The following is a 25,920-nucleotide window of genomic DNA, read 5'->3' on the forward strand; positions in this document are numbered from 1 at the left end:
GTGGTGGGGGCGGGGAGGGGTGTTGGAGACTGTCCAGCTAACCAGCCAGGGGAAGTGGCATTGCCACCACGGAAAGGAGAGGAAGCCCTGTGTGAGTGAATCCCATGATCCTCTCTGGTCCTAGTCCTGAGAGCAGGGACGTAAATAGACAAACATGTACGACCTGTGATATGAGTGCTGGATTTCGCTCATTTGCCAGCCAGGAGTTTTGGCGTAATACCCACCGGGACAGTGTATTTTGGCCGTTTGCCGTTTCCATGGTGCTTCACCACCATGGGTGTGTGGGTAAGTGAGCCACCCTCAGATAGAGGCTACTGAGCATGCCCAGTATGCTGCTTCGGTGGCTTGAACGTTTCTCTCCCAAGCAGATGATATCCCAGCTGCGCTGCTGGTCTCGCTCACTTGACCTCTGACCCCGGAGGTGTCCGGCTGTGTCCGGGCGGCATGGCGCAGGCGGTGAGACACGTGCCGATGTGCCAGCGTGCCAAACGAACTGCCAAACGTGTATCTGTCCTCCTACAGAGCAGGGGTCTTCAATGTAGGGCTACCTGTGTGCGTGTGTGCGCATAGTACATTTCTGTGTGTGTGTAGGTGTGAGTGAGTGCAAGTGTGCATGATATGTGTGTATGTCATACGTGTGTGTGTGTGTGTGTGTGTGTGATACATGTGTGTGCATGTGAGTGTATGTGGGATACTTGTGTGTATGTGGGATATGTGTGTGTGAGAGTGATACCTGTGTGTGTGTGATATGCGTGCATGTGTGTGTGTGATACATGTGAGTGTATGTGGGATACTTGTGTGAGTGTGGGATATATGTGTGTGTGAGAGTGATACGTGTGTGTGTGTGCATTTTGGCTTCACAGTACTGTGCTGTAATACTGTGTGTGGCCCAGCGGATGGAAACGGAGTCAGCGTGCCTACCTGTTCCGGAGGCTGGGGGAGATGTAAGAAGAGAAAGAGGGAGAGGAGGAGAGAGGGAGAGGGAGAGGAGCAGAGGAGACAGAAGCTGCTGTCGCAGCTCCTGTTTACTCTCCCTCTCTTGTCAGCTGGAGAGGGCGTGTGAATAATTAATGGGCCATTTCACTGTCAGTGCCTGAGCCGCGCGTCTCCGCGCTTAATGAAGCTGCCCTCGCGCACAGCTCACTCAGCGCTGACACAGATACGCGCCGGCACATTCCGCCCCGCCGCCGCGCTCGCCGCCGCCGATGGAGAGCGCTGAGAGATGCGTCTGAGGCCGCCCCCGCCACCGCCACCGCCACGGCGAAGGCTCGCGCGGAGGCGGGCGCTGCGCCTCAGTCTGACAGCTGCTCCACTCGCACCCAAATCCCGTCCCCTAATTGGCTCCCCGGATCCCTGTCCTGTCAGCTCCTGTGCTTCGCGCGGCCTTCGTTCAGAGAGGTCTTCATCATCCTCATCAGCTCTCGTTTTTCGGTGTTTTTGTGGCTGGGAGCGTCAGCGTGTTCGCACCTCTCCTGCCATGTGCTCTTCTATTAACCTGATATCCTGTCAAGAATCAAATATGTAAAACCACGTGCGTTATGGGTTCTCATTGCTGTCCTTGTTCTTATCCTTGGTCGTTCTCCTCGCTGCACACACCCTGAAGCTGGGGGAGGGACTCAGTTACTGTACATTAATAAAATTTAGATGGAATATTTGCAGGCATCGTTTAGCTTAAAAACTCGATGTCGTATATATTTCCACGTCGAACGGAAACGGCGAACAGAAGAGGTAATGAAAGGCTTGGCAGAGTTAGCGGTATATGCTGTACACTGCGTGTGCGGCATTGTGGTTTGAGATTCGTTCTGAAAGGCTTGGCAGAGTTGGTGAGTGAGCGGTATACGCAGGCCTGTGGTTTGTGTTATTCGTGACTATGTGGTCCTGGCCGTGTTCTAGAAGCGCCTGATGGGTCTTCCATCACTGGAGATGTGTGTGTTGCCATCTCTTACTGAGTTACGGCAGTGTTGACTAATGTGTGACTCAGATTGCACCACGAGAAATAGTTTTCTTGTGAGAAAACAGGTCTTGTGCAATGCTGTGCACTGTGATCAGAGGTAGGAGGTAAAGGGGAATGTATTGATAGTAAGCAGGAGTTACTTTAGCAGGTGTCAGCACTGCTTTGAGTGCTGCCCGGTGCATCTGTCTGATAGGGTGCCAGAGCCTGCCTGAGAATCACAGCAGTGACACATCCAGCGCTTATTATGGGCTGGCTCTGCCAGACCTCCCCTAGAACACAGCAATGACCTGCTGCCATTCAGCAGGAACAACACAACACAACACAGTGCTTCAGAAGAGGTCACACACACACACACACACACACACACACACGCACGAGCGTGCAGACGGCTCTGTTTGCAGCTGATGAGGTCTGAAGCGGTTCTCGTCTGGCACCTCATCCACTCGTGCCTCTCGTATTTCCGGATCATTCCGCGCCTCCGCAAGCGCGCTCACCTGAAAAAGTGGACGGGTGGATGAGGAAAGAGAGAGGAGAGCGCCGCCCTTCATCTCGCTCTCAGCGAGGCGCGGGGCTCGCCTCGAGAAGGGGGGAAAGTGTTTTAAAAACCATAAATTCTTATTTTTTTAAATAAAAAAAAACCAGGCGTGAGTGCAGTTGCGGAGGGTGGACGTGTGTGTGGTTTTGGGAGCGAGAGAGAGAGAGAGAGAGAGATGGCGGCTGTGAGCTGTTTGGCTGGAATGAAGCCGGCCGTAACGTATGATGTTATTCTGGGCTGCGATGACAACTGAGGAGGAACGGGAGGGGGCAGGGGGTGGAGGGTGGAGAAGGGGGGGGGGGGAGATGAGGGCCATGTAAGATTGAACAAAAGCCCAAATTTTGAATTGGGGTGGGGGGTGTGGGGGGTGGGGGGAATGGGGGGCATGAATGGGAGTGAAAAGAATTACAATGGGTGGGCTGGGGGGTGAAAGGGAAGACTGAAGCGCAGATTGATGACACATCACCTCTGGTTAAATATTGTCAGGGCCCTTTTAATGTGTCAGGGGGTCCGGGCGGGGGAGAATGGGGGAGTTCAGCGGGGTAATGATCGGCCGCCTCCATCCATAACGCGGCGGCGCTGCGGAAGCTCCTTTCATCTCTTTCTCCTCTGGACAGATAGCTGTGACCCTGATAGCGAGAAGAGCGCAGCCCAGCCAAAAACCGCGTCGGCCAAAAAAAAACAAAAAAAAACGCGGCGGCCTGGCCCTTCCCAGCCCCTCGCGTCCCGGCCGTCTGCTCGTCAAAGAACAGGCCGGCGTCCTTGGAACTGACCGACTGCCACCGCAGCGACGGTAGCCAAGGCGTAGGCCTCTGCTTAATCTCACCATCATGAGCTCATCAGCTCTGTCCTCCACTTCATGTGAACGTTTAACAAGAAGGAAACTTAAGTTTTTTGGGTTTTTTTTAAGGTTCTCACGCAACATAAATTGCAGTCTTGGGAAAGATTTCAAAAGAAAATTGCCCAAGACTTTCAAGACAACACTTTCCAAGACAATTTCAGCTCAATTCTGTTCCATTTCTGGGAAACATGCATGTACATTGCCAAGGACTTTCTGACATAACAGTAAACATAAGAGAATGAAATTCTGTAAAATAGAAATTGAACAAAGAGGACCTGCTTTATTATTATTATTATTATTATTATTATTATTATTATTATTATATTATTATTATTACTATTATTACTCACTTCCTGTTTCTCTCAGTCTTGGCAGAGGTAAGGACAGATGCATCGTGGGTACACTGAAGTGACCTCAGCTTCGACTTCCATCCTGGCTGAGTGCAGAGCTCACTGATTAGCTCCATTCTCACGGCTGTATTTGCCATAAGGATCTGTGTGTTTGCTTGTTTCATTTTATTCATTTGCTTCCTTGACTCTCACAGTTAAGTAAATGCAAATCCTAGTCTTTGGTACCTCCCCTCCCCCCTCACCCACCCGCACACACACACACACATTGTAATTGAAATTGAGGTTTTAATTACAGGTTCAAAGTGGCTGCTGTGCTGAGAGATGGGGGGCATGCTGGCTTAATGATTGCTTTACTGTTCTTTTGTGAAGCAGCGGGACGCTGGCGGCGTTTGAAATGCGGAGCCTTCCCGCTGGCGCTCGGGGAATCCGCTGATAAGCGGGATTGGAACCCTCCGCACCTTAGTCATCAGGACGCTATTTAGAATCAATGCATTGACATCGGCGCTGTTGAAATGCAAAAGAGGGTTTGGCGGGCAGCAGTGCCGCCGCTGGAAACCGGGCATTGTCCTGCCCCCGCGGTGGCCGCTTCTCAGCCGGCCTGGACTAGATCCATCTGGGCCTGGTGATTGATTCAGGTGAAACACAGCCTGCAGTATTATTAACCCGTATTAAGCCAATCTAGGAACATGTTGGCCTGTGTCTTAAACTCTGATGAACAAGCTGGCGATGAAAGAAGATCGCGTGAAGCAATGAAAGGCGTCAGATTTTGGGTGGGGTTTGTTGCCATGGCGATACCGGCGCTCCTGGCCGCACCTCCTCCCCGGGCCTCCCCCTCATGCCTCTATCTCAGGGTGGGGTTCCCTTTAGGGGGGAGGAGGGCGGGTTGTGAGGTAACGGGCCTGTTTGTAGAATAAACAGCTCTCTTTGTGCTGGAGATGATGGAGTCATTTTCATTTCATTACCATCTGAGCTGCTGGACCCCAGTGGTGGGGACAGGAGGCGATGGGGGGGTTTGGGGGGGAGGGTCCCTCGCTATCTTGCTCTTCCCTGCCCCGCCCCCCCCCCCTCCCCATCCTTTTGAAATGCTGATGATAGGACCCCCATTGCTCCTCTCTTGTCTTTAATGAGCTTGGGTCAAGTTATCAATCCCATCAGCACCCCCCCCCCCCCCCACAACTGACCAGGATGAGGCAAACCCTAACACCCCCCCCCCCCCCGTCTCCCCCCCCAACAGCCATCCGGGCCATGGCAGCAGTATTTGTGCCGTTCGGGCCCCTGTGCGCTGCTGGTTCATGGGGCTTCTGTTCCCAGCCTGGTGGATAAGCAGTGGATTTCACATCTCACATTAATGCTCAAACGGGCCCTGCATACTCTCCCAGTACCACTCACCCAGCAGGGCCATTATATGTGTGAAAAACCACACTCGAGCAGTCACTATACTGAACACACACACGCACAAACACACACACACATATTCAAATACTCGCGCACACAGTCTCACACACTCACGCAAGCACACACACACTAGCTTTATGTCCCAGATACTCAGCTAAGGATATATCTCATGTCAGTGTCAGTGGGTTATGTGGGTGTTGTACCGCAGTGGGCACGAGCAGTACGGTCTAAATCCAGTGCCTCTTCTCCTGCATAAAATGAGCAGAACTGTGCTCTACTTCAGAGAGAGAAAGCGAGACGGAGAGCAAGGGAGATTAGAGAGAGGAGAGAGCGAGTCAGAGAGTCCAAGGTATGGGAAAATCAAACACTTTTTCCCTTTTTGTGTCTCATTGATGGTGAAGCAGTTTCTGTATTTCTTGCTTAAGCTCCCTGTGTGAATTGGGCTTTGCCCTGGCTAACCCCAGTTTGATGTTATGAAGGCTGATTTGAAGTGGAGGCCAGGATGGAATGTACTGTAAGCAGTAATTGCTTCACTGATCACAGACTCTAATGAGGTTCTAAGCCCTGTAAAGTGGAGCAGCACAACAGCTCTCTCTCCCTCTCTCTTTCTCCCTCCCCCCTCTCCCTCTCTCCGCCCCACTCACTCTTTCTCTCCCCCACTCTCCCTCCCTCTCCTCTCTCCCTCTCTCTGCCCCGCTCACTCTTTCTCTCTCCCTCTCCCCCTCTCTCACTGCCTCTCCCTCCCTCTCCTCTCTCTTCCCTCTCTCTCTCTTTTTCTCCCCCTCTCTTCCTCTCTCTCGCTTTCTCTGTCCCTCTCTCACTCCCTCTCTCTCTCTATCTCTCATGATGTAACCACAGCTCTCCCCAGCACACCGGTCCTTTTCCCCCATTGGCTGTGTGAGAGCGGCGGGGGCGGGGGCGGGTTGGCGTGGTGCGGCGTCTCCTCTTCCTCCAGCTCGGTGCCAGTGCCCACGGACCCGAGCCAGTCGGGGTCGGGTTGCAGCTGGGCTTTTTTTTACCATTTGTTTATTCTGAAAACCAGACTTTCCACCTACAGTACCCGACCGTCGCTAGGGACGCATTAGCACACATTACTGTCGTGACTCCAGTAGTTTCACCTCTCAAGGCAAGATGCTGGCACTCCCGAACACCCAATTAAAAATAAAATAAAAATCTGTGCACGGCCGCAGCGAACCGTGGGGTCCTGTGCTGTTCGGGGTTTATTCTCGGTCTGTTCGCAGCCAGGCTGGGGCGGGTCCTGTGTGTCACTGACTGCATGGTGCCCCTCCTGGTGATGAAAGCCAAGCTGCTTCATGTCTTAGTGCTGAAGAAGAGATGATGTCTGTTGTGTTTTTTTTTTTTTTGGAAAACACAGACACGCACACACACTCTCTCACACACACACACACACACACATACACACACACACACACACACACACACACACGCACACACAAATATGCAGAGCCGTTTTAAACAATAGGGTCCTTTATTAGGAATAGATACCACAGCCCAGCCTCTGCCACACTGGAATCCCAGTGAATACGATCCTGGCTTTCACAAACATCTCTGCAGCCTCAGAGCACCCATCAGAGAATCCCCCACCCCCACCCCCACCCCCACCCCCACCCCCGGTAGGCCATTCCTCAGCATCTAATCCACAGCACATGCCAGCTTATCTCACGCATGAGTCCCGCCTCGCCTCGCGAGCCGCACAGCTCTCTCTCTCTCTCTCTCTCTCTCTCTGTCTCTGTCTCTCTCTCTCTCTGTCTCTCTCTGTCTCTCTCTCCCTCTCTCTCTCTCTCTCTCTCTCTCTCTCTCTCTCTCTCTCTGTCTCTCTCTCTCTCTCTCTCATCCCTGCCGCTTTGTGAGGGTGTGGCTTCGAGGCGGTGACATCACAATCAGAAGGCTGGTTGAGTGGCAGGTGAGAGCCTCTGAGGTGAACAGTGTGTGGTTTGAAGAGGAATGAGGAAGTGCCCTGTGCCAGGAACAGAGGAAGGGTAGGGGGTAGTTTGCATAGCGCTGAGCTGCACAGACAGAGCTTATGGAAATGCAAGCAGACAGGAATCCTGGCTGCCGTGTCAAAGCAAGCTGGGCTCGATAACGAGTACAACTGCTCAACTCAGCCTGTGTGTTATTTATCCCGCTTGGAGTATCTCAGACGGACAGGAGGCTGGACCACCAGCAAGTTCTCTTTCTTCCTCTGCCTCTCCCTCCCTCTCCTCTTTCTCTCTCTATGTGCCTCGTTCTTCCTCTGTCTCTCTCCCTCTCTTCTTTCTCTCTCTATGTCCCTCTCTCCCTCCCTCTATCCCACGCTCTCCTTTTTCTTTCTCTCTCTCTCCCTGTCTTTCCCTCCCTCCCTCGCTCATGTCTTTCTCTCTCCCTCTTTAGTATCCTCGTTGTTTGTCTTATTAGATTCTACCCAGCATGCAGTGCAGGTTAAGAGTTATGCCCTGGCTAACCTGCCTCTGGTCTCTTGGAACCAACCATCTGTGTGCCTGCTGGGGGGGAGGGTGAGCAGTTACATAGTCCATCACTACGCCCTGTTGCACAGCCCAGTGAAGTGTCTTTGGGAAATGTGAGCCTGTCTACTTCAGCTACTAATCTGTTCCACTAAAAGCCATTCACCGCTCCTAATTAAACCACTTCTGTTGTTCTGTTGCCCTTAACATTGGAGCCCTAATGCGCAATTACATGTCCTCTTGAAAAATAATAATAGCTAAAGTGGAATTAATTTTACGGTCATGATTCATTCTTCTCCTGTCTCTCTTCTAACCCCCAACAAATGAGATGAATGATTCCAGTTGGCCACAGAATGCGCTGTGCTGGCTGCAGTGTACCTCAGAGACCAGGGATTGGTGGAGGGGTGGGCAGGCGTGGCCTCCCGTGCTCCTTTTCTTATGGGGGAGGACTTGCTCAGTATTTCCTTTTTTGTATTTATTTATTTAATTCACTTTTTATTTGGCATCTTCAATCCCACCCGTATTTGGAATGTCCAATTTGCGAAGCATGTACAAGCGAGCTCATATGCGGCCCCTGCTGCCAGCTCGGGAGAGCGAAGGAAATCCACGGTTCTCCTCCGAAAACGAGCGTCTGCCAGCCAGCTGCTTCTTTTCACACTGCAGCCGCAAGCCACGCAGGAGCAGGGCAGGGGCGGAGGAGGAGACCCATTCATACGCGTGCGTAGGGAGAGCTAGTCACAAGTCGCTCGAACAATGAACAGTGCTGTATCCCTGCCGACTGTATTCCCCCCATATCCCTGAGCAATGTGAAGACAATTATGCCCCGCCCCTGTGGAGCTGCTGGCCACAGTCACCAGTCACAGTCACTGTTCACTCATGTGCTGCTAGCGGTGCTTTTACCGACTGAGCTACCCTCCAGCCTTGCGCAGTGTTTCTGACATTGGCATAAAGCAGCCCACGTGAGATGCTTATTGATGAATGGGCGAGGTGGCTAGCTGTATTCAAAATGGCTGACATAGAGCGACATGGGCCTGCCAGCAGTTCAAGTCAATTCTGGGGAGTGAGGCTGTATGGAACTTGGGTCTCCAGTCCATCCAGGGCCTGTGGATGGATGGAGGGATGGATGGCTAGATGGATAAACAGATAGACAGATATATAGATACTTTATTGCTCTTCAAGAGGATATTCTTTCCACGGCCAGGACCTTCTGCATGTTTACCCGTGTTCTGTACACTCGGAACGCAGAAATTATGATAAAGTCGAAAATTGTTTCATGTTCAGAAGATGAAGGCTGGTTTTCCCACGCACTCCTACTCACCCATTCATAAACATTTTTACTCTGAGAGACCCCCCCCTCCCATCCCTGTCAGGGTCACTGTGTCCTACTTCCAGATTCCTTCCCATCTTACTATTATTCCTGATACACAAGTGACTATTTTTGGCAAAAGCAGTTGAGCCAAAATGGAGGCCCGATGCCGGGTCGTGAGAGTGTATCGCTGCAGGACGGGGGGGGGGGGGGGGGGGGGGGGGGGGGGGGGCAGTCCGACGGACGCAAACCCACCAGGCCTCTCCCAGGGTGGGTGTGCCCGAACATGGAGCCCTCCTTTTTTTTTAACAGTCCACTCCACCCCATGCCCAAAGCTCACAGACTGGCACCCACCCCACGCCCCAGCGGAAGTTAATGAGGTCCAGGCCCGAAATCAGTGTTTACCGTTGTGCCAGCTTCACTGCTCACTTGCAGTATATTCTCCATGGGAATGGAGCGTGAGCTGGTTCTGCTGCCCATTCAGATGACAGGCCTTTTCCAGAGCCTGATGAAGGCCTGGCCCTCGCCATTAGTCCCCAGAGCATGCATCTCCATTCTCCATACCCGTACGTTCAGTGCAGTCCAGGGATGGAGAAATGCTTTACAGAGGTTGTGACTCCTAAAAGGATAACCTGCTTCTTTAAAAAAACAGCTAAAGCACAAGCATAAGGTTTTTATTAAAGTTGACTGCCTATGGTTGCATATTCTGTTATTGCTCAGTGTGCGGCCGCATGTTACCATTTTCAGTAGGGTTGCTCAAATTATAGAACAGTTTTAAAATATAGCTGTAATGGCACGAAGCCACACCAGCATTAAATAACGTATAACAAACTAACAGTCAGGTGGGCGTATGGTCCAAACTATGCCAAAGTGTTTCAAAGTGCTTTCATTTTCAAAATTTGGGTTGCTTAAACATTTTCCGTTGATTCATTGGAATAATACTCGGTGTCCTTTTAACATCGCTCCGACCTTAACAGTAAAAAAAATCGATAGCCGTACACACAGGCAAGGACAAATAAGTGAATAATACTGGACCTTGAAAAGCGGATGGGCCCATATTGTTCCGCTTACAGATGGAGCTATTCGGGGGCATCCGTCATTCTTTGACTGCACCTCGGTTTCGGTCGCTGCTTGAATGACGGCAATTCACCGACTAGCCTATTCATTACCTGTCTTGCTCTCTAGCTAGTGTCTGCGCGACCCCGACGGAGGGAACCTCGGCTGGGTGCAATTCGGGAAGGCTGGTGAGCAATGGGGAAAACCTTGGTGATGTCAGCGGAGAAGCACAAAAGAACGAACCGGAGTCTGCCTGTGGGTCATTTAGAGGTGAGACTGCCTGCTTCCGCGGGTTCAGAAAAAGTTCACCCGCATACCATTAGGCAAATTAGACAGGGAGACAGATACCGAGAGAAAGAATTTCTGAGTGTGAAGGATTAGAACGGGACCCTCACGTCACGGCTCAGGAGAGGGGGCCGGGGAATTGGATGGGGAACCCTGATGAGGGCGAAGTGACTGGCTTGAGTTAGATCGGAAAATGTCATTGCTTGCATTTTCTTTTTGTTTTTTAGTTTCTTTGATTTTCGCGAAAGTTTTTTTTTTTTTTTTAACAGCTGCCATCGTGTGCATGCAACAGAACAGTTTGCACCAGCTCACTTCCACCACGAGGCGCAAGCGCTTGCAGGCTGTATACAACGTGGTACGCGCATTCCCCCATTGCCCGGCTTTGCGCTCGAGGTCCGTGATGTCCGGATGACGTCGAGAAAGGGTTAAACTGGGGAGGAGTTTAGTACTCTGTGTGTGTGTGTGTGTGTGTGTGTGAGAGTGTGTGTGGGAGAGAGAGAGCGAGCGGGCGAGCGAGCGAGAGGGTAGGTGGGGCTTAATGCACAGCTGCCGACACTCGTCACAACCTTCAGAGCCGGACGGCTACAGAAATTGAATGGAAATCGCGAAGGTCCTAACGAAACGAACACAGGATCTACAATAAGGTCAGCCGCGGATTTAAAAACGACCAACAGCGCAGGCTGAATATACAACGGCTAGCAAATCACATTAATGCAAAACCTTTTGTGTTATAAAGTAGCCTATTCTGAGAGGACCTTTCCTTCGTCTGTCGTGAAAAGAGGACTGCACTAAATAAAAGACTGCATCAACGCAAATAAGGCACTCAACAGTTTTTAAATACACGAAGCAACGAATTGGAACTGAAGACATTATTTTCATGGGATTACATTGCATTTGAGAGAAGAAAATCAAGTATCGCTGTATGCAAACGGATTATCTGCTACTGTACCGGTTGCAACAAAGAAACTATGTGGGGTTTCCTAATGTTTTTGTGTATTTGCCTATAGGGTTGAAATTCTCTTAGTTGTGCATTTTGTCCCAGGACAGATCTAATCGGGCGCCGCGTTCTCTTCTTATCTCCGCCTCGCTAAACTTACTGTTGTAGAAATATTGGCCATAACTGACTGTGCGATCGTGCTCGTTCTGTGAGCAACATGCGGAACGACGCAGCTATACAAATATTTTTCAGACGTGTTGGTGGATATTGCTCATAGTTGTAAGCGTTGGTTTCGAGAAATGTGGGCTCGTCTTCTAAGCCCCGTCTCCATGTCATAGCTCAGATCGGTAGTGTTTTGCGCACGACATTTTCATGAAGTGTTACAGATAAATTTCGAGGGAAATCGAAATCGTGTCATGTGCAAAAAATGGTAACTTCCAACTATTACCTGACTTAACCTTTTTTGGACCCTATTTTCTGGACCCATAGTAACTTTCAAACTTTTAAAACTTTGTATTTATTTTTGATAATTGTTGCACGATGTATGAGAGTGTGGATGTAGTGGGTTTGACTTCGAGTCCAACTCCATTTCTAATGATGGATTACTACAACCAGAACAGAGGATGTTTGATCCAGGAGAAGGGGCTGCCTGGAGCGCCCCGTCCCTACAGCACGTCCACCAGGAACCAGCACTGGAACGGCTCAAATCACTGTAGGTAACATTTTCTTTTGGGCGCTTATCGTGGGGTCCCCTGACTTTATAAAGACTTTATCTTGAATGCATTCAAAAGAGCGATTTAAGGACGAGACTATCTGTATGCTTGTTACTCCATATGGTTTCATACATATCTGTGCTCAAGATAATTTAATTTCACATTTAGAAAAGTCTTACGCTTAATATTTAAATATTTATATCGTGATTTAACGTTATGTGATACCGCATTTACAAAAGTGGCAGTCCTGTTAGTTACAGGTAATTTTTAAGGCTTAATTGGATTTTCCCGCGAACTTTGATTCTATCGGTCCAAATGTGCTAGAGAAAACCCATCACACAGCATGCATGTATGTCCACATTTATGTAATGAGCCTATATGCATTAAACAATTTCCAAATACTTTTTTTACAATATCGTTTCTATGCAATAGCCTGCGTACTACTTACAATAAACACAGGGCAGTGGAATCAGTGGAATCACTATCCGGATGGGATAAATCATTGCTGTTGCCTTAATCATCTTAAATATATATGGCCAAGTGAAAAGATTGACCTACATGTTGAGGGTTGCTGTACGTGGAATGTTTACATAATTTTGTGTCATATAATTGCAGTGATATAAGGTATGTTTATCTTAACTGTAATGCAGTGACGACCAAAGGCTTTTCGTGGATGAAGTAGATTAGATTGTGAAACAGACACGACTAGAAAGGTTAGTTTTATCTGTATGACTGGTTATCGTCATACTTAATGCGCAATTTTGCATCACCAAGACTGTATTTGAAAGCAATGACGAAGCGTGTGTATCTCCAGTTTTAGTTACGTCAAACGACATAAATCAGATTTAACAGCGTTTCCTCCTTGGTCTCGCTTTTCTGAAGTGTAGCCAACTTCAAAGTATCTCGATAAACGTTGTGTTTGCGCTCTTACAAATTAATTAATAAAATATTGCCAGTGAATAATAATAATTATTATTCAATGGCAACATTGTGTATATAATAATAAGAGTAGCCTATTTAATAATGTATGTGATATTATTATTATTGTGATTATTATTATTAGTAGAAGTGGTAGTAGGATATTTATAGGCTAATAAGGCGTGTGTGGGTTGGTATGATTGTATATTGGGACAATCTGTTGACAGCTTCAGATTAAAGATAAAATAAAAATTGTTTTGCATTCTTGTAAAGCCTTGTCTTTAACGTGGGATCCGTATAGTTTTGTTACATTGGTCCTAATTTCGGCTATTAACTTCCTGTGATTTGACCAGATTACGCGTTTAGAAACACAGTGGGAAGTATTCTACTGTGTTTTAAAACTGTATCAGTGGAAAACGTGACATATTAAATGATAAGAATCAGTATATGAGCCTAGATGGCTGGACACTCGTCCTAGACTAGACCCCATGTCCTTTGTCGTTCGTTTACACTGATGACATCGGTCTGAACCAGGCAATATATCCACAAGCGTCTTACGTAAGCCTGCTGTTTTTAAAAAAAAAAAATTAGCCTATATTTGTGATATTTTATTTGCATAACCTTTCTAGCCCTCAGTTGGTGACCAACATAACGTTCGAACCTTATTTATATGTAGCCTCTGCGGCTTATGACCTCACTTCGGAACGTTTGTGGCGGTAGTCCGTGCCGGGAGAAGGTTTCCTTTGCACAGGCGGCGTATGCCGTTTGCCCTTGTTGTGATTATGCGGGTCACAAAGCAAGCTATTTTTTAAGAAATTAGTCTTCTCATTAAAACGCAAAAAATATCCAGGGTAATGAGAGACACTGACGTTTACTCCCTAAATTAATTGAAATGCCAATTATTACCATTAAAACTGTCGGTATACATTAAATATGCTTTTGACTTGGACTGAAAGACCTCACTGGACTGGTTGTTTGTAGAATGGTCAAATTCTTTGGCCCAGTAAATGACTGTGCTCTTACATCATTCAGTAAGCCTCCTAGTCCCTATTAAATAACATGGTAAAATACAATGAAGAGAACAGGCCATTAAGCCTATCTAGGCTCACCCTGTTATGCATTTTGTAAGTTGAAGGATAGGAAATTGTATTAGAAACAACCTGTTTTAGGTGTTAGAAAAGCTAGGCAAAAGCATCACGGCATTCTTGAAACATCTCGATTGTATAGGCGCCTCTGACACAGATACTGTGGCCTCTCTTCGCAATCACTCCCCAGCACGGTTTAATCAGCGCGGTTACTCAGCAGACCGTGGTTTGCTAATTCAAAGGTTATACCCTGTCAGAACATTTGAGTGTAAGATGCTCTTTTCTCATTGTGTTTACTGAATTGTCCATCAGCCTGCCAAAGGTAACCTGCGGTGTTTTGAGTGCACGGAGCGCAGGACAGCCGTCCCGTATAGCAGTAAAGTATAGGAGAGTGAAGTGCCCATCTCTTTTGCCTGCCAGCGTGTAATCCTCTGTACACTGATGTCAGAAAGCACACCTGTTTCCAGCAGCGGTTGTTTGTCTTTCTCATGGTTAGATCAAGTGGGAGAAATTAAGGGACTATCTCTAATGGAAACTTTTTTTTTCCGTCAGTGCCCTCTCTTACTACAAGAAAAGGTAGTTGAAGTGAGGACACATTTGTGATACGAGCGAAGCTTACAGGAATTGCCTTAGGAAGTTTCCAGCGTTCATTACATTAACAAGTATGCAAAATACGCAAAGCATGCGTGGTGACGTCATATGAGTCACATGTGCAGTTCCTTCCTGCCCACACACACACACACACACACACACACACACACTCACAAATACATACACACGCACACACTCGCAAATGCACGCACACACACACACACAAATATACACACACGTGCACATGCACGCATGGATGCAAAAGTGTGGTTTTTTTTCTGAGTGACAGTTTTGATTTCCTGTCGAACTCCATAACTCTCTGGGTGTCTTTCAGGCCTGAAGGTAGTGTGTGGAGAGAGCTCAGTGGTGTTTCCCTCAGGAAAGCTGCTGCTCGAGGTGCTAAGCCTTTAGGATGGCGGCGGCTGTGGCGGGCGGCCGCTTGCCTTTCAAGTTGCAAGGTAATGTGCAGCGAAACCGCAGTGTTGGCTTGGGGTTAGGTAGCGTGAGAGAGAGCCATGCTTAGCCTGCATTTCGCTGGATCACAGATTGAGACTGAGGGTAGATCAGAGCCGGGCTTTTCAGTGTCAAGGCTTGGAGGAGGACGAATTGCTGGTACAAATTGTTGTTGAGATCAGTGCAGCACCCCCACCCCCCGACACGTACGCACACACACACACACACACACACACACTAGTAACTCAATTGCTTAGTCATCTTGGAGATAGTCCTGAGGCCTGTGATATCCAGCTCTGGGGTTTCAGGGATTTGGGAAAGGGAAATTGGGAAATTGAACAAAGATTCCAGATCCTTCTCTTGGTTGGGATTTACGATCAAGTTGTTGTGAAACATTCCCTGACACACACAAATTAAGTAGAAACTGAACTGAAGTATCAGAAAAGCTACATTAGTCCATGCGCTAGTGACACGATCATATCAATGCAATGCCTAACTGATAAACTGGGGGACAGTCTTTGGGCAGAGAGTGTCCTGGAAGTGAGCCGTTGTGTGAGTTTTTTTGTTGTTGTTGAGAACATTACCCTGCTATACCCTAACCCTCACAGATACGGAGCTCAGGATGTGAATACTGAGGGTGATTTCTCTGCTTGCTGGTCAGTCAGTTGTGTGAGTCTGAAGGTAAATTGTAAATGGACTGCATTTATATAGCGCTTTTATCCAAAGCGCTTTACAATTGATGCCTCTCATTCACCCATTCACACACCAATGGTGAAAGGCTGCCATGCAAGGCACCAATCAGCTTGTTGGGAGCAATTAGGGGTTAGGTGTCTTGCTCAGGGACACTATGACACGCCCAGGGCGGGGGATCGAACCGGCAACCCTTTGACTGCCAGACAACCGCTCTTACCTCTGGAGCTATGTTGCCCCTGAAGGAGGGTTTCAGTTGCTGGACTTGGACTGCCTCTCGGTTGCGATCTGGGCATGTTTGCTCACAGCCATCTGTGCTGTGTGGAGGTGATGTCAGGCCTGAGTGTTGGGCAGTTAGTCGAGGTGAGGTCACCTAAAATGTCCTCTCTGAGATGGAGGCAAGTGAATCTGTCACTTTAATGTGCTGCCTTTTGGTTCATGCGCCCACCCTGCTTTTCAGCTGTAAAGAAATACATGTTAGATCTCCGGTAGCTGTTATCATTAAGCATTAGGAAAGCCCTCTGTGGTGTGTAATGTGGATTGTGTGGTGGAGAAGATGAATGGGGTTTTGAGAAGTCTGTTACCCTGTACCCTCTTCTGGAACACAAATAAAACATTTCTCTTTGTTCTTGGCTGTGACAATACGCTTCACTTAGTTGTTGCACCGCTGCTGTCTTTTTTTTTAATAGGTGGAGGTTTTGATGTTAATGTTCAGTGTTGCCTTGGTGATGGCATTTTTCATTCTCAATTATTTGTTTGTCTTAAATCATTGACTCTCTCAGAGTAATCTGTGGGGTTCAAGCCACAGACATGCGTGGGTATGAAGCGTAGGGGATGAAGCACCGAAGCAGAATCACTGACAGAATCACTCGCGTTTGTTTACGTTTTTTTCCCCCTCATTTTTCCCACCGGCCCGTACTCTGGCTGCTGTAACCACACTTAGACTCCTCCCCCGAGAATAAGCCCCGCCCACGGCAACACTGCCAAGTGGCCTAGCGCTTCTAATGGGCTGATGTTTGAGGGCTAGTTAGTGGGAGTCTAATCTGACTCATGTGGTGTTTAAGTGCGGAAATCCTTTCTGAAAAGCAGATGCCATTTTTACTGTTTCCCATGCGAAGCGCAACCGTTTGAAGGGGTCGCAGGGAGGAGTGCCCTTGGAGGCGGTGGGGTGGGGGGCGAAGAAAGTTCCAGTTTGTTGGTTTACTGTGGTTTTTCTGGGCTGCCGCACAGCATGGGCGAGACCACTGGCAAACGACTCGTGCCGTTTCGCTGTGCGAAGGCACTGCCGCGGACGAGCTAATAGCATGTGCTAGCTGCTGTTAGCTGTGTGGCTTTGGGAACCAGCAGCCATTATTGGCTGTGCCTGTAAATATAGATCTTGCCTGGAGGCTAGCGTGGGCCATCAGGTTATGCCAGTATAAAAACAGGGCAGCACGCTTCGGCAGATTAGTGTCCTGCCGCTTGGAAACAGAGGCGGTGTTTAGGCATGCGCAGTAGGCGTTCGACAAAGACCTTGCCTGACGAGAAGCCTGGATTCCAGGAATATGAGCTAAGTCCTCTGTGGTTTGCGGCCTTGAGTAATGGTTTCATGAAAACTCACAAAACCAGACTAGGAGCCGTCATAAACAGGGAACACTTATGTTTTAATGAACTGTAACAACAGCAAAAAAAATTAAATTGGCAGATTATCTGTAATTGTTACCCCTCTTAAGTGTTTATTACTTCCTAAGTGGCACATTAAAAGTTATATTATTCCTAAATTGGAATGTGTCAAATTATTTTATAGAAGTTAATTCTGCAGTTTATTTGCCCATTAGCCATTCACCTGGGAACAGTTACCAAGGCTGATCTGCTAGCTGAGGGATCCCTGTGAATTTTATAGGTTGCCACCCAACATGAATGGAAAAGTGTTGTTGTGATTGTACTGATATGATACTTCTGCAGGTAATGTGAATACCTTTGGGCCATCTCAGTTGAAACAAGTCTGGGTTTATAGACAAAAAAATAAAAGATGTGACAACATTTTTGCAATGGCAAAGTGGCGGTGTCTTTGTGACTTAAGTTTGCTCTAATTTTGTTTGTCGGTTTCCAGTGGTGCAAAAATCAAGGTGCATTTCCCCGTGTCCTTCCTGCAAAGGACAGTTATATTGCTTACCCCAGTTCTATGAAAACGCTTCATGAAAACCGTTATATTGCTAAAGCCGGAAGGAGCCAAGTTAATGGGAGTCGGAGCGCTGCATTGAAATGATGATCGTGAACAGGCGGAGATGTTATTGAGCAGTGAAATAATGCTTTCCTGTGCACCCTACAGCGAAGAATCAATTTTCATTCTGGTGTTTTGATATTTAAATTCTTGCTTTGTTTGCCATGTTGCCCGATTCAAACGAGTCCGGCCGGCTGGAGCGAGCCAGTGAAGTCAGGTGGAGTGTTTGGCGTTTTAGGCCGGTGGTTGTCGGCGCTTTTGAATGTGGAATGTGTCGAACCGGCAGCAATCCGGGGCCTTCCTGGGCTCCTCCGGGGGTAGAGGGTCCCTCCCCTCCCACGGGACGGGGCTGCTTTCCCCATTAGAGGGGCGTTGCTTTCACACCGGGGTGTGCGCGTTACAGCGGGGGTGATGGCGGTCTGACACTGCAGTCTGCCGCTCTTTCAGACCAAGACCCCTTCTGCATTCCAGGCAATCGGCGTTTCAACGTGCGGACTTAAAGAAACGGGGGGTGGGGGGGTTATCCAGTGAATCCAAAGTTCGCTGGATAACCAAATTGTAACATTGGTTTTTTAGTTATAATATACTGTAGATGTGGTGTTATTCATCCAGAACCACAGCAGTGTTCTTATTGTGACTTTCTCAGTTTACTGAAATTATATTTAAAAAATGAAATCTCTTTAGAGTTTTGTGGCCCTAAACGACTGCACAGAGTGTTTGCTCCACTGGCCAGCCCTGCGCCCTCACCCTTGCAGCCTTACCCGGCAAACGTTCCGGAACTTTCCCATTTAGGGGGTTTGCGCGAACGGGAAGAGCCGAGGTCTGCGTTCTGGAAAAGCTTCTCCGGCAGTTTGCCGAATCGAGGCCCTATTTTCGGGAACGTTCCATTTTGACGTTAGCATAAACAAAGGCGTAACACTGCCAGATCAAGCAAACAAAAGTGAACTCATTCCTCCAAGACATTCATCAAGCTACGTTGTTTCTTACTGGCTACTGCAGAAAGTAATAAAGCTAAATGGAGCATGTACACTAAATAAATTCTAACCTTTCAGTCTAACTACGCAGTATGCACTATCACCATCACACATTCATGTTATATAGTTATACAAAAGCTTCTGAAGTTCCCGTCGGTGTACGTTTACATTAGAATGTGACATGACATAGCCTGTTATGGTTCACTTTTCTTCTTTTTCAACCTACTTAGCAAATATTTGCTAGGCTCAATGGCTACTATGCCAGAGTTAACACTATCATACCTCATCAGACTTGCTCAGACAACAGTCAGCATAGCACAGTGGTGCAGTGTATAGCACTGTGACCTCACAGCGAGAAGGTCAGTGTGCTCTTACCAAGATGAGTCAGTGTGCTCTTACCAACAGGTGTCAGTGTGCTCTTACCAACAGGAGTCAGTGTGCTCTTACCAACACGAGTCAGTGTGCTCTTACCAACACGAGTCAGTGTGCTCTTACCAACAGGAGCCAGTGTGCTCTTACCAACGGGAGCCAGTGTGCTCTTACCAAGATGAGTCAGTGTGCTCTTACCAACAGGAGTCAGTGTGCTCTTACCAACAGGAGCCAGTGAGGCTCTTACCAACATGAGTCAGTGTGCTCTTACCAACAGGAGCCAGTGTGCTCTTACCAAGATGAGTCAGTGTGCTCTTACCAACAGGAGTCAGTGTGCTCTTACCAACATGAGTCAGCATGCTCTTCCCAACATGAGTCAGTGTGCTCTTACCAACATGAGTCAGTGTGCTCTTACCAACAGGAGTCAGTGTGCTCTTACCAACAGGAGTCAGTGTGCTCTTACCAACAGAAGTCAGTGTGCTCTTACCAACATGAGTTAGTGTGCCCTTACCAACATGAGTCAGTGTGCTCTTACCAACATGAGTCAGTGTGCCCTTACCAACATGAGTTAGTGTGCTTTTACCACCAGGAGTCGATGTGCTTCTTCCTTTATTTGCCTGGCCTCTCCCTCTTTTCTGTGTCTCTCTTGCAGGTCACAGCTCATGCATAAGGGAGTTGGTGTAGAGCCACAGGTCAGCATACAGTACAAGAGAGAGGGATTTGACTTCTAAATCCCTGAACAACAGGCAATTTACTTTGCAAAGGGCCTCTTTGATGAACAAAGCAGTGCCGATGGGAGGACTCTGGAGGGTGTCATTGATTCATTGTTGTTCAGGCAGGAAGTGGAGGGCACGCAGAAGACAACCTGACAATAGGCTTTAATCTTGATATCGATAATCACGCGCTCACGCGTGCACTCGAGGTGGCGATTGAAGCGGCTAAGGTGAAGTGGAGGTTGGGGGTTTGAGGGGTGGGGGGGGGGGGGGGGGGCGGGGGCGGAGCTGCAGTAAAATATTCATAGCTTCTTTATTTAAATCAATCTCTCGGCGCAGGAAGCCGGCCAGGCGTGCGGCGACTCTCGGTAAAGGGGAGGGGCCCCGTCGTAATGGCTGCCGTGTTTGTGCCCCCGCAGATGGATACCCCCGCCCCCCCCCCGTGCCTTTCCCGTTCCCAGTGACACTGCACTGTCACGCGCGGGTCCTGCGTGTGTGTGTGCGCTCAGCCCTTTCCTCCTTCCGCTCCCTCTATCCGTCCTTCCTAAAGGACGCCAGGAAGGTGCGTGCGTGCGTGCGTGCGTGCGCGCGCTCGCTAATGAAAACGTAGCGGGGGATGGACGCGGCCCGTGACTCCGCCTGGCTGAACGGCTCTTTGCTCTACAGCAAGGCGTAGCGGCAGGGCCCAGGATCTGATTTGTATCGAATACTTGCCGATCCTGATTTTCCCCTCTGTCCCTCTCTCTCTCTCTGTCTCTCTTTCACTCTCTCTCTCCCCCTCTCTTTTGCTCTCTTTCTCCCTCTCTTTTTTTGCTCTCTCTCTCCGTCTCTTACACTCTCTCTCTCTCCCTCTCTTTCACTCTCTTTCTCTATCTGTCTCTCTCTGTCTCTCTCTCTCTCTCTGCTGCAAGAGAAATCAATACAGGAAGGGCATGGAGTTTGAATAGCACATGTTTTGTGTTAAGGTTGATTTGTGAGCCACCAGCTTGCCCCTCGTTTCTGGACAATAGAAATAGAACTAGCATCACAGAAATAATCCAGGTTGTTGCTTTCCTCCAAATTTGTTCATGTCTATACGAGACAAAAAAATGACTAGGCAAATTTGAAGCAGCGCAGATGTAATTTTGTGAGCTCACTGATGTTGTCGTTTGTGAGAGCAAGTTGCGGCAGAGATGCATGCTGGGATAGCCCCATTTGCATTTTATTTATGCTAATTTTTATTGATGCAGTTGCAGAACGGGGTCATGGCCTGCTTATGCAGTTATAGTGGATGTACTAGACTGGGCTAAGCCCTTCTCTTCAGATGGTGCCATTTTATTAAGTGTAACACAAGACTGCGAATGATCCATTGTTTTCTTTCCACCACTACCTCATTTTACTGGAAGGTATTAAGCATGGCTTTTGTCTCCTGAAAGCTTATGGCATTGGGAATGGTGTCAAGTCCCTGTCCCATTGCCCTTAACAATGACTGTCACTATCAACTTAACGTTACCCATGGTTGCACCCACCTGACAATTGCACTATTCACGTAAATTGGAATCAGGTTATTTGGTTGCTATGCCGATGGATTCCTAAATCTCAGTCTGGTAGAACAGACAAAATAAAAAGTGCACCCAGCCAGGCGCTTCGCAAATTACGCACAAATGTGTTGGGGAGGAAAGCACTGTTGACTATAGGGAAATGCAGCTTAAAAAAAAAAAAACTCCTTTAAAAATTGGTCTTCACTTTGGAAGATGTTGAGGGGCAGGAGCCATTCACACCCCTCTTCAGACAGTTTTTACACCCTTCCTGCCCCCCCAGCCCCCAAAATCTCCTGAGATGGAGGTGAGAGCGGCCTGTTAAGCACTCTGGGATCTGGGGGGGGGGGGGGGTGCCATAAAACCAGCGAGGAGGCAAGAGAGAGGACCTTTTTAAATGGGTGGGGGAGGGGTTAAGGGGGGGGGGTTACCCTGTAATGGATGTGGTGTCATAAAATGGGAAAAGGAGAAAATGGGTGTAAAAGAAGGGTAATTAAAGTGTGCAGTAAAGCAGTGGAAGCGGGCAGACTGCGTCCCGTCCTGGCTGGGGGCCCACCGGGGCTGGGCCGGGGTGAGGAAGGCTGACCCGGATGTCAGGAGGGGCCCCCAGAATGCCTTGAATGTCCCGCGTGCGTCAGAGAGAGGGGGCAGGGAGCGTGGGACTTGTGTACACGGGGAATTGTTGGATTGAATTGGAGGAGACCCAGCGCCAGGGCCTTAATGTTCAGCCCCAGCGACGAGGCTCATCCCTTAACCGACAGTTTCTTCGTTACGCAAAAACAAAAAAACGCAGGGTGCGTCAAATAAAGACGGCGGGCGTCAGACGAATCTGTCCATTAGCATTAGCGATAGGAGCGATTATTCAGCCAGCGGAAGAGCTGGCGTTGTTTTGTAGCGTGTGCGCTTGCTCTTAGCGCCACTGCAAATAGCATTTTTATATGCACGTTAAGTCTGGCATTCACATGCAGCTCTGGTCGGCATCACAGGCATGTCCTGCCTTTGTTTGGGAGGAGAGAGGAGGCTGTTGAGGTGTACATACGGCCAGGGGTGGAGATGGTATGTTGTGACTGGCAGCGCCAATCAAAAGCCAGTTAGCAGCAGGCTACAATGGCACCTGACCCAGACCCTCCTATCAGAACAGCTTGAGTGTTTTCAGTATTGTGTGACTGGAATTTCGCATGCATAGAGACGCACAGGAAGAAATGGGATATTATCTTAAGCCTATCTGGCCTCCTAGCGAATCCCACTGTCACTGCACACATCTGAACACTTCCCTGCATCCAAATCAAGTCACACACACACACACAGACACTCACACACACACACATACACACGCACACATTCTTTCATGTTGGGTTACATCAGATATGCACAATGTTATTAGTCTTCGGTGTGATAAGAGCTATCCACTTCCATGAAATGCAGTGTTTGATTGAGGATTCTCTGGGTAGGAAACTGAGTGTTTTATAGAGCATGGATTATTGGGTGAAAAACCACACACAGGCAAGGAAAATGTAATTTTTGCTGTCGCTGTTTGCCCAAAGGAGGGCATTTTCCCGTTTGATAGGACTCATTGGAACACTAAGCAGGTGTGGTGTGTGGAACTGCTCGTTGCTTTGCTGAAGAGAAGATAAAACTGGGACAGACACTGAAGCCGACGCTAAACAGTTCAGTGGGTGAATTTTGCACCGTGTGCATGGGTACGATAGGCCTGCGCTTCCTCTGCCAGCTCAGAGCTACCTGTGCTAGTGTGTCCCGTAGGATACCTGTGCTCTCTCTCTCTCCTCTCTCTGTGCTGGTCTCTCCCCTCCCTCTCTCTGTGCCGCTCTCTCCCCTCCCTCTCTCTGTGCTGGTTTCTCCCCTCTCTCTCTCTCTGCGCTGGTCTCTCCCCTCCCTCTCTCTGTGCCGCTCTCTCCCCTCCCTCTCTCTGTGCTGGTCTCTCCCCTCCCGCTCTCTGTGCTTAGATCGCCTGTGGCAGCAGGCCTGGTGCAGCCTGCTTTCGGTTCCCTCGCAGAGAGCGCAGCTTAACCTTTACTCCACTTAAATTCCACTCCTTCCTTCCGTCTGACTCTGATCTGAAAACAGCAGTTCCTGGTTCAGTTCAGTTCAGTTCAGTTCAAGTTTGTTTGCCATATTCGGTAGAAACTGAATTGGAATTGGATTGGGGTGTACAGAGCTTAAAAGAGAAAGATAAAAGTTAAAAGAATCTACAATACTGACATTAAACAAAAGAAACCAGACAGAAAGAAAACAGTTTAACCCCCCCCCCCCATATGGTGTGACCCGCTTGTGGTCAGTAATTCTCAGGCTGGGCTTTTGAGGGTGATTGGAAAGGTCGAAGGTCGACGGGATGGGCGTTTGTGCGGTGGGAGGACGGCGGGGGCTGTCGGTGTAAAGCCGTATGAATCTGTTGCCCTCGCCCCCCAGGTTGACCGCACCAGGCCGTTTTGCGATAGCATGGGTCTCCCCCATTACCTTCACAAAGCCTTTTAATAACAGATCGGATACGCAGGCTGAGGGGACGTGCTTATGTGCGGTTAACACACGAGAGCGGCCTCGCGTGGGCCGCACGTACCATGTGCACCCTACACACGGGCCGTCTCGTCTAGGGTGAACCCAACACGGAGCCGCGGGTTTCCCACTGCGGGAAGGAGGAGCTGGAGGAGGAGGAGGAGGAGGAGGAGGAGGATCTTCTGGACGCCCGTCTGAAACCTCCCGCCTCGCTCCGTTGGGCTGCTGCAGCTGAATTTGGGTCAGCGGCTGGTGCTGGAGGAGCAGGAACCCTGTAGCCGTGACCGTTGTTTTCCCATTACCAGAGAACGCGGCGCGCTGCGCCTCCGTCAGTGTCTGCCCTCAGCGAGGCATGATCTGGTTACTCTCCTCCATCTAATTAAAGTGCCCCGATCGGCTCTGCTAGCCCTCCGGGGGTGGAGGTGCTGGGCTCCTTTTCCCAGCACTGTTATATCGGGTTTGGGTTTATTAGATCGTTACTAATCGCTTTGAGGAGGATTGATGGGTCAGGTGACCGCGTGCTCTTTTCTGGTTGGTCTATCACCTCACCGTGCCTGTTGTCGCTGTGCGTCTGTACAGCAGATCGTAAATGACCAAGAAAACGTACCGAAGGAAAGTTGGCACTGTTTGGTTCGGCTGTTGAATGCTGCAGACAGGAAGTTGGTCTTCTTGCGGTGGGATTGGCTGACGGGATTATAAAGGTACCCTTTTCAGCCACTGTTGGAGGACCTGCTTCGAATAACACTGCAGGCCAATTCATGCCTGAATAGAATACAAAAAAACAAAACATGACACAGCAAGGCAGGGAATCCACATTCCCTGATAAGGGAGGAATTGTCTGACTTGAATGTCTGAATAAAAAAAGGTATTTGAGGACTGACGGGAACTATGTACCGTAACGTGCACCGGCTGGCGTGTTTTCACAAGCCAAGAACACAGTGGTCGCTGGGAGTTGGGCCTTCTTGGCTGAACATGTTCTGAAAGGTTTCCCTCAGCCAGGTGAGATGGAGAGGGAGGGGGTTTTGGTGGTGGGGGTTGGGGGTTTGGGGAGGGGGGGAGTAAGCCAGTCTGGCCAGGTCAGGCTTAAAGAATCTATGACAGAAACGGTCTTCCACCGAGGATTTGGGGCTTCTCACCCCTCTGCCTCAGACCACACCGCTGGTTTTGTGTTGGCGTTTTGGGACGTTAGTCACACGTCTCCTCCTGGACCCATTAGCCTGCGCGCGTTAGCCACTCTGGCTGGGATAACGGCAGGGTATGACAGCTAGCACGAGCAGGGGAGGGGTGAGGTACAGACATCTGTGTGTCACGGGGACGCTGACTAGGTGTGAAATGACCGTCAGCTCAGACAACCAGCCAGCCAGTCATTCTGTTCATCGGAGGACAGACTTTCAGGCCAAGGAAAGTCAGGCTTCATTCCCTTTGAGAGCTCGGTAAAGTAAAGGTTTTATTTTGAGTTGCCTGTGAATTCAGTCCGTTGCTCTCTTCAGTCTGAATCGGACTGAACGAGGTCCTGGATCTACGCTGTGTAATGTTCAGTCATAACTAACAGCTGGAATTATGTATTTCACCGATAAGCTGCTGTGAGCCCTTTGAAATGTGAGCTGAAAGGTGCTCCACAGATAAGATGTTATCAGTACCATTGTTTGCTCCCACATGTAAGGACACTCAGCTGAAGCTCAAAGGCTGAAAGGCATAAAAGCCAGCCTGAGCAGCAGTTACAAGAAAAGATCTAGCAAATGCCATTCATCATGGAGTGAGCATGAATCAGGGGGTAATTGAGCGGCTTTCATTCGATTACCGAATGCATTGCGCTCATGACCGACCGCGGGCATACCTGTAAGCAGTGCTGTGTGGAAGCCAGACATCAGAGCTGGGGTAACAGAGGGGTGGGGGGCGGGGTAGCCTTGTGCCACCCAGCTCTGTCCCTCCTCTTCCTCCCCCTCCTCCCGCCCCGCCCCCGGGGGGCAGCAGTTGTTCCCCCCCGGGGCTCAGACCCCTGAGCCCGCCGCTGCGCCGGCGACGCAGAGCAAGGAGCCGCTCGCAGGCCGCGGGACGGGGG

At 49.2% G+C, this 25,920-nt stretch overlaps 1 protein-coding gene across 2 annotated transcripts in view; it reads left to right on the forward strand.

Moving 5' to 3' along the window:
• The window catches only part of LOC118216695 (retinoic acid receptor alpha), a 151,304-nt gene that overhangs the window by 89,124 nt on the left and 36,260 nt on the right, over positions 1–25,920 (forward strand). Inside the window, exon 1 of one of the 2 annotated variants that reach the window (XM_035398097.1) lies at positions 10,627–11,833. The exons of the other annotated variant lie outside the window; for it this stretch is intronic. Coding sequence (XP_035253988.1) covers positions 11,662–11,833 — 172 coding nt within the window. The 5' untranslated portion in view covers positions 10,627–11,661. Of the gene's footprint in view, positions 1–10,626; positions 11,834–25,920 lie in introns of those variants that run through there. 2 annotated transcript variants of the gene reach the window in all.

Source organism: Anguilla anguilla, chromosome 17 (assembly GCF_013347855.1).
Source record: "Anguilla anguilla isolate fAngAng1 chromosome 17, fAngAng1.pri, whole genome shotgun sequence".
NCBI lineage: Eukaryota > Metazoa > Chordata > Actinopteri > Anguilliformes > Anguillidae > Anguilla > Anguilla anguilla.